This window comes from Budorcas taxicolor, chromosome 14 (assembly GCF_023091745.1).
Source record: "Budorcas taxicolor isolate Tak-1 chromosome 14, Takin1.1, whole genome shotgun sequence".
Classification (NCBI taxonomy): Eukaryota; Metazoa; Chordata; class Mammalia; order Artiodactyla; family Bovidae; genus Budorcas; species Budorcas taxicolor.
In genome coordinates, this window is record NC_068923.1 from 44,659,582 (window position 1) to 44,679,869 (window position 20,288).

The following is a 20,288-nucleotide window of genomic DNA, read 5'->3' on the forward strand; positions in this document are numbered from 1 at the left end:
AAAAACAAATTAAACAATGGAAAGAGATCTAAAGAGACATTTCTCTAAAGAAGACATACAGATGGCCAAAAAGCACATTAAAAGAGTCTCAACATCATTAGTTATCAGAGAAATGCAAATCAAAACTATCATGAAGTATCACTTCAGACCGGTCAGAATGGCCATCATCAAAAAAATCTACAAATTATAAATGCGGAGAAGGTGTGGAGAAAAGGAGACGCGCTTACATAGCTGGTGGGAATGTAAATTGGTGCGCCACTATGGAGAAGAGTATGGAGGTTCCTTAAAAACTAAAAATAGAGCTACGGCTACCAGCTGCTGCTGCTGCTAAGTCGCTTCAGTCGTGTCCGACTCTGTGCGACCCCATAGATGGCAGCCCACCAGGCTCCCCCGTCCCTGGGATTTTCCAGGCAAGAACACTGGAGTGGGTTGCCACTGCCTTCTCCAATGCATGAAAGTGAAAAGTGAAGTCACTCAGTCATGTCCAACTCGGTGCGACCCCATAGATGGCAGCCCACCAGGCTCCTCTGTCCATGGGATTTTCTAGGCAAGAGTACTGGAGGATCCAGCAATCCCATTCCTGGACATATATCTGGAAAAAAACATGATCCAAAATGATACATGTACCCTGATGTTCATTGCAGCTCTGTTTACAATAGCCAAGACACGGAAGCAACCTAGATGTCCATCAACAGGGGAGTGGATAAAGACAATGTGGTGCATATGTGTATCAGTCATAAAAAGGAATGAAAGAATGTCATGTGCAAGAACATGGAAGGACCTGGAGACTGTTGTATTGAGGAAAGTCAGAGAAAGAAAAATACCATACAGTATCACTTACATGTGGAATCTAAAAAAAAGGGTATAAGTGAATTTATCTACAAAAACAGATACAGAGGTACAGATGCAGAAAACAAACTTATGGTTACCAGGGAGTTGGGAGTTCGGTAGGGAGAGGGATAAATTGGGAGATTGGGATTGATATATATATACTACTATGTATGAAGTAGATAACTAATGGGAATCTACTGAACATTACAGGAACTCTACTTAATACTCTGTAATGGTCTATGGTTTTTCCAGTGGTCACGTATGGATGTGAGAGTTGGACTGTGAAGAAAGCTGAGTGCCGAAGAATTGATGCTTTTGAACTGTGGTGTTGGAGAAAACTCCTGAGAGTCCCTTGGACTGCAAGGAAATCCAACCAGTCCATTCTAAAGGAGATCAGTCCTGGGTGTTCTTTGGAAGGAATGATGCTAAAGCTGAAACTCCAGTACTTTGGCCACCTCATGTGACGAGTTGACTCATTGGAAAAGACTCTGATGCTGGGAGGGATTGGGGGCAGGAGGAGAAGGGGATGACAGAGGATGAGATGGCTGGATGGCATCACCGACTCGATGGACATGAGTTTGAGTAAACTCCTGGAGTTGGTGATGGATAGGGAGGCCTGGAGTGCTGCGATTCATGGGGTCGCAAAGAGTCGAACACAACTGAGCGACTGAACTGAACCGAATGGTCTATATGGGAAAGGAATCACAGTGAGTAGATAGATGTATAAATGAATCACTGCTGTAAAGCAGAAACTAACACAATATTGTAAATCAGCCAAACTCAAAAATTAAAAAAATTAAGAGTGAAATAAACTTACCATGTACTCTTTATTCAATTTAGAATAATAAGTCACTATGAATACTAAATAGAACTACTGATGTTTTAGCTGTGACAGTATTAAAATGAGGAAAAGATACTGAAAGTTCAACAAAAATAGTGAAAACCTTAATTCACTTCTATTGTCAAAACTGCATTGTTTTGATGACAGAAAACACGCTACAAAGATACACTACTATATCATAATGCCTTAAAGAAGAAATCTCTAGGATTTTTCTTCTGTTCACTGTGCTTAATTTGAAAGACTAAAATGTATTAGGAAAAAAGAACCTTTTGACTTGACTATATTAAATAAAAATCTCACCTCTGTCTGCTGTTCTGGCAATTTCATGTTGTCAAAGATTCTGAAAACAATTCTAAATAAATCCTGCCACCAGTGTTTTTCATATGTGTGGCCGTAAGTTTTCATTATTTCAAACATTACTGTTAAACCCCTAAAATGAAAAAATATAATTAGAAAAGCTAGTATGATACATCAGTACTTATTTTTATAAGTCATTTCACAAAGTTACTGAAAGCTAAGTTTAAAACACTCGATACTAAACTTTTGAGAAATTTAGGCTGTAGAACAGAGGTTTTCAGGATGCACTGTTTGGGGAAAACTCCACAGGCCCTGGCCTTCAGTGCTTACTTTCCTTCCACTCCCACCCCCATCACTGCAGCATTTTAAGAAGGTGCATGGGGGCTACAGAGTGAGGGAGATCACAATTTCGGCAGTACCAATTCTGTGGCTCATGCCCATGGAAGAAAGTATACTGATATGTCTAAGAACAAATAAAATTAGATTCTGGAGAATCTTTTTCAAAGAACTAAAGGAATTTCTAGCTTATACCCCACCTGTTCATGTAATACCCTCAAACTAAAGGACTTCTCAAACCAATTCACTAGGACCCTCGCTTGTGTGGGCAGGCGTCATTCCCCAGTGTGCTGGGCCAGAGCAGCACGTGTCACCACAGGGTGCAGAGGGAAGTGTTCCTTGAGAGTAAGCTGCTTTAGTATTCCACTCATTCTCTTCTGAATAAGTGTTAAAACTGAAACTCAAAATTGCCTTCTGATTCCTTATTATCCTTCTTGAAATAATGCCTTCATGTAACCATTAAAAAGCTTGATCTTTTCTCTCTTGTTAAATTTCTTTTAAGAAAATATAGGTACCCTTCCACTTAGAAAAGATTTGTATTTCCCAAAGTCTGGTCATAAGTCAGAACAATATTTCCTGTGAAACACTCCTTGAGGACTTGAGGGCTCCCTGAGATGGTCTAGCTCAGTTGCTGCAATGCTACCCCCTGGGCCTGGTACCGATACACACGTGGTACACAGGATGACGCCGTGGTTCAACGGATGTAAAATCACATTACGGTAGTTTGGTTCTAAGGCAAGTTACGTTTGTTTGCTCTGTAAGATACCTAATGTGTAAAACTACAGTAAGGCAATTTCTGTGGAAGAAACACACTGTATGTTTCCCAGAAAACCCGTGCCCACCCCTCCTCCCCCCACCCTGTCCCCCCCCCCCCCGCCCTCCCACACACACACAATGAGACAGGGCTGGTTCTTCCTCCCACTCCAAGTAACTGGATGCTGAATAACCCCCATGGCTGGGCTGGGCAGACATGAACATCCTGCTTCTTTCAGGCCCCCAGAGCAAACACAGATCCACAGAGGTTCCCAAGGCTTTTCACCTACTGAAGGAGTTCTGCTGAATATTTAAGTTGCTGGTATACGGAAAAGAATATGGAGGGCTCTAAGTTAATTATTTAACCCAAATCTATAGAATTTTGAGGGACTCAAATGAGAATGCATGTGAAAGTACTCTATAACTAGTGTGTTATACAAATCGCAGTGCTGCATTTTTAGATGTAATTGAAATAACTGCCTTTACAAATCCTGGCGTGAGGTAAGAAAATCAAAGCCATCCCTGGACAAAGCTTACTCACATTTTCTCTCTCTTTACCACCTAGAACACTTATTTTATCTTCTTAAGAACTAAACCCATCCATAATCTGAACATAGGATACAGTGAAAAGCAAGGGAGCATGGTCCCAGACAAGGACAGGTAAGAGAGTAAGAAAGCAGGTCCGTCCGTCCCCGGCCAAAGAGATTTCTACAAATAAACATGGGCAGGGAGGGAGTGCTGAGTTTCTGTGACTTTCAGTTACCACATCTTAGTTGCTCTACTGAAGTGGTGGACATCTGAGAGTGGTATATATAATCAATCAGGGGGCTAGCTTGAATTTTATCAAGTTTCCTAACAGGTCCATTGACAAAAACTCCTCAGGGCCTAAATGTGAAATGAATGTCAAATGTGCTTGTGATGACTAAATTCTGTGAGAAGTTTCCAAGGTGTGAGAATATTTTGGATTATTTTAAATTTCCTAAGAATCTGTTGTAACAAATAACACTCTAAAAATCAAAAACTTCTTAGGCTATAAAACAAATTTAACCTTGGCTAGGGATGGGTGTGATTCTGGCATAAGAGGAGGGAGGAAGGAGAGATTCATTCTTTTATTACATTCTATCACTGATTTGTTACAAGTCTATACTACCTTTCTGATGTCCTGCTGACAGATATTAGGATACTCAAGTTGGTCATTTCAATGCGGCAGTCAAAAATACGGAGTGAGGAAAACTACATTACGGGATTGATAAGAATGCTAAGAAATTCACAACAAGTTCTTGTGCGTGTAAAATGTGAGCACCGAGCACTCGTCTGGTTCCATCACACCCATAGCAGTTTCTTCACAAATGCACGGGACAGTCACACAGATCTTTTATTGAGAATACACTTTTGAAAGAGTTCTCTTTCAACAGGCCTATGTTACTCAAAACTAGGTTACTGGCCAGTCTTCAAAGAGAAATGATTCTTTACCTAAAAGCCACCAGGGACATGCATTTGGAAATTCTTTTCTCATTCAACAGAAAATAAAGTTTGGGACTAACTTCAATTTCTGATTGGAAACAAAAGTATGAAAAGACAGAATGTGTAAATTAACACGGAATCTAAAATTCAAACTCGGAAATAATCAAAATTTAAGGAAAAGTAATCTATTTCCATTTTTTGTTGCTCTATTTAACATATTTTAAAATTTGCCTACGTAATAATTACTATATTTGATCAAGTTAAACTTATATTCACATAAAAAAGGTTAATTTGATTAAAGTCAAAATAACCCTTGCAAAGTTTTAATTACAAATACTGATTGTTACCTGGTTCTTACATCTAATTTGCATCTATTGATGATACATGATAACTCGAAGAGAATTGGGAACCAGCCTCTCACCCACACTCTGTCTTCAGGTGCCACATTCATGTCGTCACTTGTGTACTCCTTGAAAGCCTTTAAAAAGAAAGGTAGGTTTATTAAAGACAAGGCATTAACACCTATACACATTTCTCGAAAGCAGTTTTTAAACATTTTGCAAATCAAAAATGAGCAATTTGATTTAAAAACACTTATAAAAAGATGGAGATTATAACTGCCTACAGAGCATGGAATAGAGTCCAAAAGCTGCTTTCAGCTCCAACTCCATCATCAGCCTTCCATTTCAGGCATTTAAGTGGTTATAACATCACATAGCCACACCACCACACTGGGGAGGTGTGCGGATTGAATGCATGTAAGTACTGAACACACCACAGGTCCACGTCAGCATGTGACAGAAAATCTATGAAGCCATCTTTTCTCCTATTGACAGTTACAAAGATATGCAAGTCAAAGCTGGCTGCCGGGCTGCCAATTCAAGCTTTCACTCCAGTGCTTACAACCACACTCATCCACAGTTACCTTCAGTGCTGCAGAGCTTGACACACAAAAAACAGTGTATCAAGGTAATGGCTGAACACACAGGCCTGGATTCAAATCCTGTCTCCTTCACTATCCCTATGAGCAGGGGCACATTTCGAGCTTCTTTGTGCCTCAGATTCCTTATTTAATGGGGCTATAACACAATCTATCCCATAAAGCTGTTATTGAAAATTAAACAAGTTTATACATGTGAAACACTCAGAAAAATACCCCGTCTTCAATAAATGTGACAACTCAAGATAATTTTGAAAAATGCTTCATATCCCCTAGATTCCCAAATAAACTTAGACCTCAGACTAGAAATAAATGCTAAGTCACATTTTGTTTACTAAATGATGCTATACCTGAGGTCTATCAGACACGTATTTTGCACAATGGCGAATAAGTCGGATTGCTTCCATACTTGTATCTGGGAAAGCTGCATTGCACGCAAATTCAGACAAACATTTCACTGCATCCTGGAAAGAATCAATGGTCGCTGGAAAGTGTTTTTCAAACACAAGGGCTATAAGGGAGAAAAACATATCCAAATAATTAAAGATTTTCAATTATTCCTAATTATACCCAAATACGCCGAGCTCTAGATGTAATGGATATTTCTTGAAGGTTAAGGGTTTTGATTCCAAAAGATATGGGTTCCAAAGTCTGTCTTGACCAGTCACCTGACTGCCATGGGTAGTGGGAACAGAGAGATAGGTCTGTGTTTTGTTTATACTATAAACCCAGCACCTAACAGAGACTGGTACACTCAGATGGTAAAGAATCCACCTGCAATGCAGGAGACCTGAGTTCAGTACCTGGGTGAGGAAGATTCCCTGGAGAAGGGCATGGTAACCCACTCCAGTATTCTTGCCTGGCAAATTCCAGGGACAGGAGTCTGGTAGGCAAGTCTATGGGGTTGCAAAGAGTCGGACATGACTCAATGACTAAACAACTACAAAGTGCTTATTATTAGCACAATACTTCATTTACTAAATTTAAGCAAACAACAAATGATAGCTATGGTGATGTCATTCTTGATGTTGATGACAATGATGGTCATCATTATCTTCTAAGAGAGGCTTATTTGACATCTTAGGTGTTTCAAAGTCAAAGGAGGTTATGTAGTACAGTAGTCAGAAACAAAGGCTATGTCTTAAGACTCTGGTTTTGTGCCTCAATCCATCACTCATTAGTTTTGTGTCTTTAGACAAATAAATTACATAACCTCACTTGATCTGCGTTTCCTTATCTAATTAAAAAAAAAGATAATAAAGATATTTTTCTCATATAGTTATTGTGAAAATTGAAGAAAATACATGCAAAGTTCGTATAGTGCTTGCCATGCAGTAAACATTCAATAAATGTTAACTATAATATTATAATAATGGTAATACTATCACTTTTTACTCTGCTTCTATAGGCAAAACTTGGTAAAGCCCATGACAAGCCAATAACCTTACACTTCAGCTATCCTCTGAACACACTCAAGCTGTGTTGTGCTGTGTTCCAACTTGAACAGAGCTTAGGGGATACTCACTGACAATATGTCCCGTTGTCTGAAATGCAAGCTCAACTATGCTTTCATCTTGATCTGATGCAGCAAGATGAAATACAGAGAAGATGTTCTTCCATCCGGACCGAATGTTAGCAGCTTGAGAGTTAACCATCTGTGCTATACACCGTACAACCATATCGCGAATCGTTGGAGACCTAAAGTAGTAATATAATTGCTTGGATAACTCTCATCAGGTTTTGTTTTTCCCCCTTCTCTTCTGTTCCACCTGTCCCCCTCCCACCCACCACTGTGGAAAATACACTATTTTCCTGATGTTAAGCAGTTCAACAAATATAATACCTGTTCCGTTTCATTATATGTTCAAAAGGTCTTAAGAAATCCTTCTGGAATCTGAAATTAGCAAGCTCCCCTTTCTCTAAGAACTTCATTGACAGCTGCCTCAGGGAGTCTACTGCAAAAATAGCTACATCTTCATTAGGATTACAGCCAACCTGTAACAACAACAGAAATAGAGGATGCTAATATCAGCAGAAAAATCGGTAATTTTCTTGAAAAATATATCATTAATAGCAAAGACAGGTAAATTCAAAGATTCTCCATGCGGCACTAAGTATGCTAACAATATTTCTCAACAAGAAGAACATATTTTAACTAAATTCTTAAAACCTAGAACAATTATTTCTAGAAGAAAAAAACAAGACAAAGTGTTTTCTAATCTAATTACAAAAAAATGTAATAAAAATACTGCTTAGAAAGGAAAAAGGTCTTAACTAGATTATGGTAAGGGAATTTTAAACAAAAATAAATTACAAATTAAGCAAACTGTATAATTACTCAAATACCTTATTAAAATGATCTCCAATAACTTCCCAAATTCGAGACCATTGCAATCTTATTCTTCCCATGTTGTAATATGATATTTCTACTATTTTTTGCAGACTAAACATTCTTGGATGCGTAGTAGAAAGTAATTCATCCATAGACACAGCACAGAGCCAACGGACAAAATCCACTATAACAGAAATAGATTAACATTTACTTTAAAGCTTAAAGTCTTTTAACCCAAAAGTCAGTTTTTTAACTGAATGTACATACTTACCAATGGCATTTCCATCTAGCCTTGTGGACCCTGTAAATATTCTAAAGGAAAAAACAAAAATCACAATGCAAAAATTTATAAAGACTCATATCTGATGTATCAATTCAAAAACAAGTGGCCTAGTTTACTAGCTACTTTTATATGTAACTGAGTGTGTACTTTTTACCAGATAGTTTAATAACAAGTGTAGTTGGAATGTACCCCCCACCCTTGTACTGAATGATATTAGAGAATGAATACATTGCTGCAATTTTACTAGTAAATTTATCAACACTAGGATGGGTATTTCATGAGCCTCAAAATAAGAGACTATTAATTTATAAAACTAATAACTGGCATACACAAAACACACTTCTCAATTTTCCTGAGTATTTACTAGTTTAAACATGTTCTTAAAATGAAAACTTCTACTTTTTTTTTTATAAATAATATACATCTGATTAAAAAAACTCATGGTGAATTACAAGTAATGAATAAAACCTTACAAATAGTTTTCAACAGTTTAACTAACAAGTAACTAACCCCTTTTCTTAGAGCATTCAAACATTCAGAGTTAAGCTATGCTATCCAGCTTTGCCCCTGCCTCTTCACTTGAGCTCTTTTTCTGTTTCAAAGTTTCATAAAAGATTTCAGCATAAACACATTAGTCCTCTTACTTTAAAGTCTGCATGTGGTGACTTCAAGGATAAACTGATACTCCTCAATGTAAACTGTACATGATAGGGTTTGGACGATAAAAAGGAAACCTCAAAAGCAGGAGCAGATCAAATATCAAACTTAGAAACAAAGGGAATCATAGTAACAGTACAGCTACCAGCAATCACAGGGTGGGCACTACCCAGAGTGCTTTATATCTGTATCTACCTACCTACCTATCCATCCACTCATGTAACACCCACAGATACTACGGAGCACGTCAGACTCCCAACCTTATCAACACAGAAACTGAGGCACAAAGATCTATAACAACTGTCTAAAAACCACAAGCCTACTACGTACTAGAGCCAGTCAAACCAGGACAGGCTGACCCCAAAGTCCACCCTCTCAACCACCCCACACTTATCTGAGCAAAACAGAATTTAAACATTTACAATACATTCTAGTTTTTTCCTACTACCACAGTCTAAATGTTCTGAGTATATCATGATTTTTCAACCTCTATGCCCTTGAAGGTCTATGCATCCTGGCAACAGAATAATGAAAACAAGAAGGAAAAGCAGTTTAAAAACTGACAAGGTAGTAACTCAGAATCTGATCTCCGGCTAAAGAGATATCTTCACATTTCCTCTATTGCTCTTGTGAGTAGAACAAAACAAAAGTTCAAAAATCTGACTGAAAACATTATGGGGGCCAGGGAGGAAGAGTAACGGGGCCTCAGTGAACCCGAAATGTAAAATAAAGGCTACAGACCTCTCACATGAACAAAAATGAGAAGTGCTGGACTCTGCATTATGAATGTCATTAGCTGTTTCTCAAACTAGAGGGGTGCTCCTGGAAGGCAGTGGCTATAAAACCCACACCACAAACGAAGTCCAACCTGAACAGTACAAGGGGAACAACAGGAAAAACAACAGAGGAAACAACCTTTTGTAAGCAAGGAGGACGCAAATGACAAAGAGCAGGGGAGGAAAGAACAGCAGCAAACTCCAGGGAAAGCTGCAAGGACCCCTGTGAAGACGGCCGGAGAGAACGGCAAGCAAACAGCCAGGCTCTGCAGGCTCGGGTGACGGTGTGAGCAGGGGAGCATCCATCCTGGGAAAGGGCATTTTGATTTCCACTCACTCTGGTAGCCTCTGAGGGGTCACTGTATTTCAAGAAATGCTCCATTAAAGATAAGTCATATAGGAGAGCAGAGTGGTCTAGGGAGGCATTTATAGTAAAGCCTTTATGTACTAAGGCAGAAAAGAGCTATGCTTCACAACATCAACTATAAAATGGATTCTACACGCCTGTGTGAAAAGCAGAGAACAGAAGCATGAGAATCTTGTGTGTTAACATTAAAAGACACACCCCTGAAAAGTACAAGTAGGAAAAAAAGACTGACAGATTTCCTGTCTTACACATTATGATAGTGATGAGACAATGCAAAAAAAAAGGTTGAAATTTGCAGATTCTAGATCAAATCAACTTCAAGCTGTATGCAACACACAGGCAGATGAAATGACTGTGTATCTAAAGTCTTCATAGTGAAAATATCAGAGGTAACATTTATGGCTTAGACTCAACTTAAAGACGTTTATGAGAAAACAGTCAGGGAGGAGTAGTCCATATTTTCTGATAGGTGACAGAATATTCCAAAGTGTGGGACAGGTCAATATATAGCCAGATCTGGTATGCTTAAAAAAAAAAACTATTAAAAAACTATGGTGCTACATAACTTTTGACTTTTAGGGGTAAATCGTTCCTGGACAAAATTCACCCCCCGCGAAGTTGAGTAACATTTAAGCAATAGCTGGTTCAACAACGCCTAGAAATGTTTTCCTAGCAAATCTGAGAGGATCAGGGACTCCAGGTTAAAGTGCCTTTATACTCTTAAGTTCTAATAATAAAGGATTCCAAACACAAAAGTGAAGATAATCAGAAAATTTTACCATTTTAAAGCTTTGAATGGAATAAAATTTTTTCCATTAAAAAACAGAACCTATTTATAATTAAGCAAAGAATTATTATTTTCATTTTGCATGTTTAGTTCTTATACTTATCACAACAGATTATTCAGAATAGGCCTAAGGTCAGAAAAACAACATTTTTGCTGAACAAGTACAGGACTTTCAAGGATGATGCCTGACAATACTCTCAACCACTGTTTTGACTTCCAGGGCTGTCTCCCTGAGTCAGCCTATGGAATCAGAATATCACAAATAAAACTAAATTAAGATACTCAGAAAGAAACTCAGAAGTGATTTAATGAGAAATTGTGATATGTACCACATAATAATATAAATCTTGTAACAAATCAAAGATGTAATTTTTGATGTTTTCACTATAAGGTAAAATGTAAATATTGAGGTTGTGCGTAGAAGTGTGGACCCTGAATTTATGTTGTAGAAGTATCTGGTGATGATGAGTTTGAGACAGTGACGTACTAATAGAATCTGTGCTAAGACTCCTCTGAAATGGCACAAACTCTTAAAATGGAGAGGCAGATTACCTGTTCAAATGACTGACATGTTTCTCTGCAGCAAAGTGGCCAGCTGGATAAATCAGAACTGGCTTTGGTCACATGAAGTATGCTATGGCAACAAGACTAGTAAGTAAAACTTGACTCTTGTCTGGGTAGATTCTCCTAACAGTGATGATGCGCTTTTGGGTGGCTAGAAAACCATCTGGAGGAGGTCTACCCTGGCAGCAGAAGGACAGACACTACAGCTGGCGCTATTCCTCAGATTCTCTGCTAATGAAAGTGTCGCTGTAATCATCACGACCAGACTGGCCTGCCTGCAGGAAGGAGCAAGTTATCTGATTCCCCTCGTCTCAGTTTCCTCATCTGTAAATTGAGGACAGTAATAATACGTATCTTATAGGCTACTAAGAGGATTAAATGAAGTAACACATGGAAAGCATCTTTTCTGTTTGTTTAATATAATCAGTTATACATACATCCACTCTTTTTAAAAATTCCCTTCCCAGAAAGCACTCTGAAAAACACATGTTAAGACTCTGAGTTATATAGTAGATATAAAATGATACACAATCTCTTTTCAACCATCCTAAGAAAAAGGCAAATTAAGCCCCTCCCTCCACCCCCCAAAAAGCAAGTGGGCACATGGACACTAAGAATTCTTTCCAAGTAAGAAGTTCCAGGGAGTACTGCAAGGGTCAGTAACAACTAAACACTCTAGTTCGATCTAAGAGCAAAAAGTTTTCATCTACAGGAAAGTAAAATAATAGATCAGTGGGAGTCTCTAGGCATCAAGGAAAGATTATAATACACACTGTATTTTTGACAGTTCCCATCAGAAGTGTTAAAACGTAAACACCAGTGTTACAAAATGTTTCAATTATTTGGGCATCCATATGGAAAACGTTCATCTTCTTTAAAAAAAATCAAAAACTAGACATTATTTTGAACACTGGGGATTTTTAAAATCTAGAATATTCTATAGTAAATATTCTACAATATTTATAGTAAAACAAACCATAATATATTCTTTTAGAAATATTTAGAAATAGTCTTTTAGAAAACCAGACTAGACATGAGGAATGTATATACTATATGTATATAGTATATACTATATATACTATGCATATGTATATACTATATACTTAATGTATATACTATAAAATATAATTCTCCCCAGTGAGAACTGCCAGCAAACCCTTTCATTTTCCCCATAATGCAATCCCATATCATACACTCAGGAAGATAAATTATACTCTATTTTCAAATAGGAATAATAAGGGGAGTACATTTTTTATAAAGGATATTTTTAAAAAATACAGGAAAAGAAAAACTGTGTTCTTTCTCATCAAGGTTAGCATTTCCCTAATGCCCACTAATGTCTACTGTCACTTAAATTTTCATACTGTTTATCTCCTTCCTATATTCTGTGACTTAAAAGCAAAATTGTAGGTACTTCATCATTTAAGTCATAGCATATCACAATATAGTCTTATATTACCTAAGGTAAGATATTTTGGCAATCATTTTTTTTTTACTAATGAGCAACACACATCTAAATGCTACAGAATTAAAACAGTATTCATCTGAAAAGGGAATAAAACAGATACCTTACCTATCTACAGCAACAACAACACTTTGAGAACTGGTTTCTCCAATGGATTCCTGAATACTTGCTATCTGCTTCCAGTCCACATTTCCTCCAACTACCACACAGAAAAGAGGGCATTTCAGTGTGAAGATAGCTCAGTGAAAGAACGTACTTACAGTTCTAAAACACATTTCTAATAACATAAGTTATTTCCCTAATGAAAGAAAGCTTGGGTGAACAATTCTTTTTGGCATCTGTGACTTACTGAGTTATACTGAGTGGTATACAGAAATGGGTAAAAACACAAACTTGTTTGCAAAGATCACACAAATTAGGGACACTGAAATTTTTAATCACTCAATGACATTAGGCAGAATTTCTCTTAATATTTAAGAGAAACCCCCTTCCCCAACCACTCACCCCTACACTGCACAGCATACAGAATCTCCCCAACCAGGGACAGAACCTGTGCCCCCAGCAGCAGAAGCGTGGAGTCTTAATCACTAGCTCACCAGGGAAACCCCTCCCTCAGCATGTAAGAAACAGAACCAACCCTAGTTCCAAATGTATCAACTTAGGATTCCCAATTCCATACAATTAGATCTCTCCTATAATGTAATCTTTAGTTCCTCGTTTACAAATGTTCACTGAAAATTCAACTGGTATGCTATAAGATTCAAAAGAATCACTTGGTTTTTTCCCCCAAGATTGGTCCCATGTGTTTGTAGACAGCAAAACAATTCCCCCAGTTCTCAAGCTCTTAAATATCTTTCTCTTCTTCCATTATCACTAAATCTTTCTGCTGGCCTGTTTTTCATTTGATTCATGCATTTTCATTCCTACTTAGTTTAGACCATTATCATTTCAGGACTGGATTACTGTAACAGTTTACTGCCTTCCTTTTTGCTGATTCCGCCTACACACCCTTTAATCTCCTTTCTTCTTCTGGAGATTAATTTTCCTAAATCACCACCTTTATTTTGCTTACTGTTAGTTTCAGGATAAAGTATAAACTTTTCAGCCTAGGACTTAAGTGAGCTCCCTCCAACATATGCCTCTGTTCAGGTCATCATCTAAAGTTTACCTACTGAGACCCAACCTGAGTTCTCAATGAAGGATTCCCCTTCACCTTCCTCTGAATGAAGTGTTTACTTAAATTAGTACTGCTCAACTCAGAATTTCTTCCATTTACTTTCTTACTATAAATTACTTCAGGTGTGTCCCTGTTGCCTTCTCAGCCAGATAAAAAGTTCCCAGGTTAGGAAGCAAATCATACACTTTTTTTTGTCTTCCTCTACCTTACTCAAAGCAGATGCTCAACAAGTACTTGTTGACTGACTAGACACTCAAATGACTTTTTGAATGCAGATGTAACAGATGGTTTTATTTAAACCAGCTGAACTCAAAACCTACTCCAGGAACTGAACAAAGGGAAAAGAATGTGATCCCTGTCCTCACGCAGTTAATGATTTACCAGGAGGGACAGACTTATTACCTACTTTAATATACTCTGATGATTATTTCATGGCTGAACTCAACTAATTATATACAACACAAGTGTGGCTAAACAGAACTATTTTTTATAGGGGGAAGGGAGAATGCAGGTGTTGTTAGCTCATGGAAAGTTTTCACATATGATGAAATATTAATTCAAGTTAGATCTGAAAGGATCATCATGAGAGAAAGAAAGAAGAAAAAGCAATTCAGGAAGAAGGAGCAACATATATGAAGTAATGGAAGCAGGCAAGTGAAGTTCATGTTCCAACACACTCAGATGTAGCCATAATGGAGGGTGATCTGGCAGGGGAGAAGGAAGGAGAGAGAGAAACAAGCAGTAAGAGATGGAGCTGGACAGACAGACCAGAAACAGAATGTGAAGAACTTTGACCATCGTGTTTAATGTTCTACTTTTGAAGACAGGGAACCATTAGATCTTTTAAAAGACTGACATGATCCAGTCTATTTTCTGAAAAATAATTCTGGTAATATCTGTAGAACATAGTGAAACATGAAGCATCACGGAAGCCATGCAGACAAATTAAGGGTCTATTTCTGTAGCACAAGTGAACAAGGATGAAAGCCTGAAATAAGCGACTGGGAAACGGGGTGGCAGGAGGACAGTGTCAAGCAATATGAGGTATGTGGCATGTTACAGGAATTTAATGAAGAAAAATCTGTGAGAAAAAAATGCCCGGTACTACATAACTTCGTCTGTGTATCAACTGAATGTCCTTCCCACATTTCTGTGGGTATTCTTCAAATACCCACAGAAGGTATTTCTGTACCTTCTCTATTTAGATATAATAATTTGTAATCATTGAACCCATTTAAAGAAGATTTAAAATGCCTAACAATCCAAGAACCAATTTCATAATATATGACATCTGTCAAACATTTATATGACAGTACAAGTAATAAGCCAATAGTTTCAGTTTTACCAAAGAAATGACTCAAAAGAACAAACATTTAGATTAACTAAGAACAAAGATATAATATGTCATAATATTCACTCAAGATTTATATGACCAAGCAACTGAATTTTAAAACTTTTAATACATACAACAGTATGCATATAATTCAAATCTAATAATTTATAAGCTATTTATTCTTAATAACAAGTTTCCTGTTTCTAAAAATTAAAAGTATAGTTTTGTACCACATCTGTAAGGAAGTGAGATAAATATACACTCAGCCCTATTAACTTGGTTACATCAATATTTGGGGTATAGATTCTGTTGACAAAGGAGGCTAATAGTTTATTTTTAAAAAACAAATTATATACAGATGAAACCAGCTCAATCGTCTGCACCACCACCTTCTCCAGCTTCGGTATGGACTAAAGCATCCTGAGTAGGTGCCAGGACACCGCTGAACAGGACACCTGCCAGGCTGGGCGAGCCAGGAACCAACTACTGAGATGAGCTCAACTCAGGGGGAGCTCTGCCCTACAGGGGCTGAGTCAGCATAGGGGCTCCCTCTAGAACGCAGACTAGAACCTAAGACCTGATCCCTCAGCAATGAGAGCAGAAGGGAGCAGGCCGTGGAGCAGAGAGAGGTGGATGGCACAGAGAAAGCACGAGAGGTGAACAGCGTGGTCAGTCACTCGTGTGGCTTGGAGGCCTGGAATTTTTATCTCAATCACAGTTCCAGATTCCAAATGTGTTTAATATAAATTCCCTTTTCCTGAAGGGAGAAAGCAGGTCAGATCACCTCTTTGCAACCTAAGCAGCAGAGCAGCACAATGATCAAATTAATTTTAACTCATTTTCAAGTATTCCAGTAAACATGATCAGCAAGGATGATTTCTCTTGTTTTACTAACACTGGTAGAAAATAAAATATTCCCCTGGTATTTTATTTTTAGTGTAACCTACTTCTGTTACTTGCCAAAACTGAGCCCTGGCGATCTCACCCCTCTTTATTTGGGCTCTCCTCTACTCCCAAGGCCTTAGAAATAAAGACTGTTCAAAAGCAGTTGAATCAATCAATGCACCTTTACTTCACTTGCCTGTAAATATTTTTCATCTGTATCTCATGCTACCTTCTGGAACAATTAAGAGTTCTAATGTCTGAGTCAGACTTCTATGTTACATAAGTCATCAACCATGCGGGTGCTCAAGCAGTTCTAAATCCTGCAGTTGTACCTGCACCTCCCTGAACCACAGAGAACCACTGGTATTTTACAAGTGAGGTGCAGACTGCACTGCTGAATTACTACTGCAAACTCACTCAACTTGAAGCCACAACATGGTCCTTGTCTTTACTCCCCTCCCTGTGGGTTGTTTTTCAAGCCTGAAATTCTTCTGAATTTCCTAAGACTTTTTATTGCTAGCAAAATGAAGAAATCACTAAATGATAAAAAGAGAAAGTCCAGAAGTACAATGTTATATATAGCACAAAGCCTTAAAAGGTAAATATAAGTATTTTTAGACCTCAGGTGTATTCCTTCATGTTTTTTTTTTAGGCTGTATCTCTAGATTTCTCTGTTGGAAGTGAGGTAGGGAGGCCAGATAAAGAATAATCCAGAAACATGCGAGAGTTGGATCATAAAGAAGGCTGAGCACTGAAGAACTGATGCTTTCTAACTGTGGTATGGGAGAAAACTCGTGAGAGTCCCTTGGACAGCAAGGTGATCAAACCAGTCAATCCTAAAGGAAATCAACCCTGAATATTCATTGGAAGGACTGATGCTAACACTGAAGCTCCAATACTTTGGCCACCTGATGCGAAGAGCTGACTCACTGCAAAACACCCTGAAGCTGGGAAAATTGAGGGCAGGAGGGGAAGAGGCCAACAGAGGATGAGATGGTTGGATGGCATCACAGGCTCAATGCACATGATTTTCAGCAAACTCCAGGAGACAGTGGAGGACAGGGAAGCCTGGTGTGCTGCAGTCCATGGGGTCGCAAAGAGTGAGACATGACTTGGGGACCGAACAACAACAACAGTCCAGAAACAGTACAGCAGCACTAAGTCCGCTTATATGTTAATATATTGTAATCCTGGCAACTCTCTAAGTAGATACTACTGTTCGTTTGGAAAAGAGGAACCTGAAGCTCAGAGAATTAAAGTAACTTGCACACACATCTTGCACAAGTGCAGAAGAAGCATAAGTGAAGAAGAAACATGGAAGAATTCAAACCCAGAAGTACACATTCAAAGTCAAAGACAGTCTAAACTTTGTTTCTTCCCTGGTAGAACGTTTTCCACTTATGACTAGAAATGTATGGTTTTGGTTCTTCTTTATCTGCTTTTGACAGTACCTTCCTTTTTTTCCTGCTGGGTTAAACCTGGATGCTCCTGGCTGCACTGAACTCAAGGGGAGCCGGCATAAGACTTGGGTTATGTCTGACAGTGCTGTTAAAAATATCTGCATGTGAATGCCTTCTCCAGGTGTCCCCAACTATTTATCATCTTAAACAAGCCTTCACTCATTTAACTTCTCTGCTTAGTCTCAAAAGCAGGTAATTCTTTAAGACATTTTTTCAGATTATTTTCCATTATAAATTACTATAAATATTGGATATAGTTCCCTGTATTACACAGTAAATCCTTGTTACTTATCTATTTTCTGTATAGTAGTTTGTATCTGTTAATTGCATACTCCTAATTTATCCCTTCCTCTCTCCCTGTTCCTTTCAGTGACCATAAATTTGCTTTCTATGCTTGTGAGTCCATTTCTGTTTTGTATACAGAGTCACTCGTATTAATTTTTAGATTCCACATGTAAGTGATATCATATAATATTTGTGTTTCTCTGTCTGATTTAGTTCACAAGTATAATATTCTCTCAGTCCATTCAGGTTGCTTTAAATGGAATCATTTCATTCTTTTTTTTTAATGTAAAAGGAGATAATTTTAAACTGCACCTTTCTCCCACCCTCAACTATGTGGTTAAGACTAAGGGTCATTTAATATTGCAAACTGGACCAGGCAAAAAAGACTTACAATGTTATCTTGCTTAACCTTTATAAGGTTAGCCAAAGGGCATTTTATCCTAGCCCTCTAATTATATTTCGCTCATACAATAAAGTTACTTACATTGAGCAAGTTAGAAACAACTGTGATACTTCACAAAAATAATTCAAAAAATTCTCACCTAGCCCTAGCCCCACAAATTCATCAGGAGCCTGATCTTTCGCTCCAGTAAGTGATCCTTCTCTGCCTCGTACTGTTCCAGAAATGTACCGAGGCTTCACTCCAGTTCCTATAAGTTGAGCAAGCTCCAGCTGACTGATGCACTTCAGAATCTTAATTACAAGAAAAACAAATTTGAATTCCGTGTTAAAAATCTTCATAAAAATATTTAAATGTACAAAGTCACAATTTAAACACAGGCTACATTATAAATCAGCATAAAAAAGTTAAATGTACTTAATCCTGAATGTACTAGATTAATTTTCTCCCATAACACTTAAGCATGTCAGTGATATAATATTTAGCATTAGCTCATTTTATAAACCAAATTGCAAAAGAAAAAAGAAAGTGCTTATACCTCATGCCATGAATTTCCTAAGTAATTTCCATCTGTATGAGCCACTGTGATAAGCGTTTTGATTGTGTCAATGTTCTTCTGCTTCATTTCAGTAATCCCAGAACTCACTGTGAGTAAGGTAAATCTTGCCAGTGCCTGGACGTATGCATCTCTTTCCAGCTGTTGAAAGAGACAGAGGAAGAGAACTCACAGGGTTGTAAGCACAACAGAGTAGGCGCTGGTTCCCAACGATCAACTGTTTACTTAATTAGTAAGTTTTCAACTATGTCATGAATTACATATGATACCTCAAAACTATAGTTCTTTAAATTTTAATATGAATGAAGCCAAAAAGGATGAATTTTTAAAACTGAAAGGCAATGGTGGTGTCAAATCAAGATGAAATTTCGGCAACAATAAATCATATAGTAAGCAAGCATTCATTGAACACATGCTTCAAGTGACTTGTGTGAAGCAGCAGAAACTCGATTTACAAATTGGCTCATGTTCCCCCTACAGTTAAGACTATGCTTTTTATGCTATAACATTCATAATTAAATGAGAAATGGGCTTTCAAAAAGAAAGTAGGCAAGCACTGGATAAAATTTATTATCAGACAAAGCATATAGTTTATTAGAAAGAACTATCTTCATAAGAATTATGTCCTTGATACTTGAATCTCTTAAAGTTAACCTGTTCTTAGGGTTAAGTAAAGTTATAAAATAATATCTATAAATATATAAAATATGAAAAAGTATTATATGATTCAATAAATAAGAACATACAATATAAATAAGATATTCAAATTACAATACAGGAATTCAAACTCTTGGAAATTTCCCACACAGCTAATATTCTTTACAAAAACACCCTGCAACACGAAGTTATTATGATGAATGGTAGACACATCAACAGAGAACTACCCAGTCCTGTCACAGCTTCTTGGAAACTTAAAACATTAAGATTCACTTAAACTCCACTGTAAACTTGAAATTAGTTTTTTAACAGTGTCAACACAGGAAATAATTTAAACTATAGTAATGACATAAGTAATTTACATTTTCCAGACTGGCTACAAACACAAAATTCTGTTACCTGAATGCTGAAAATGCACGCAATTCTGATTGCACATCTTATACCTTCCAGGCAAAGAGAGGCTACTTCAGTATCATCACAGTCTTGTAGACCCACACTGAATGCAGCCAGAAAAGGGGTCCAAGCCAGCTAGAAAAGGTAGAAATTTAAAATAGGTCATGAACATCAAATGGTAATCAGACTTTAAGGTGAGACCACAGTAACATTTCTCAATGTTTTCAGACAATGAATGATTTGTGGGAAGTTCGAAAAAGAGCAGTAAGTTTCTAGGCATAGTTATTGGGAGAGCTTTCTTAGAAAAAGAGGAGAAACTATATAATGCTGCCTGGGCTTAAGTAAGTGGGAGAGCAAAATTGTAAATTCAAGAGAAGATGGTAGATACATTTTAAGCACAGCACCTATGAGTTATTCACATTAATAAAAAATGAGGATAGTCTATATTC

At 37.6% G+C, this 20,288-nt stretch overlaps 1 protein-coding gene across 1 annotated transcript in view; it reads right to left on the reverse strand.

The window, feature by feature from the left end:
* Positions 1-20,288, reverse strand: part of ARFGEF1 (ADP ribosylation factor guanine nucleotide exchange factor 1) — a 135,171-nt gene that overhangs the window by 13,801 nt on the left and 101,082 nt on the right. Inside the window, exons 20-30 of the mRNA XM_052651913.1 lie at positions 19,846-19,974; positions 18,772-18,930; positions 18,376-18,526; positions 12,802-12,892; positions 8,066-8,106; positions 7,809-7,978; positions 7,306-7,457; positions 6,988-7,160; positions 5,813-5,973; positions 4,870-5,000; positions 1,973-2,102 (exon numbers count right to left, since the gene is read on the reverse strand). Of these exons, the coding sequence (XP_052507873.1) occupies positions 1,973-2,102; positions 4,870-5,000; positions 5,813-5,973; positions 6,988-7,160; positions 7,306-7,457; positions 7,809-7,978; positions 8,066-8,106; positions 12,802-12,892; positions 18,376-18,526; positions 18,772-18,930; positions 19,846-19,974 (1,488 nt within the window). The remainder of the gene's footprint in view (positions 1-1,972; positions 2,103-4,869; positions 5,001-5,812; positions 5,974-6,987; positions 7,161-7,305; positions 7,458-7,808; positions 7,979-8,065; positions 8,107-12,801; positions 12,893-18,375; positions 18,527-18,771; positions 18,931-19,845; positions 19,975-20,288) is intronic.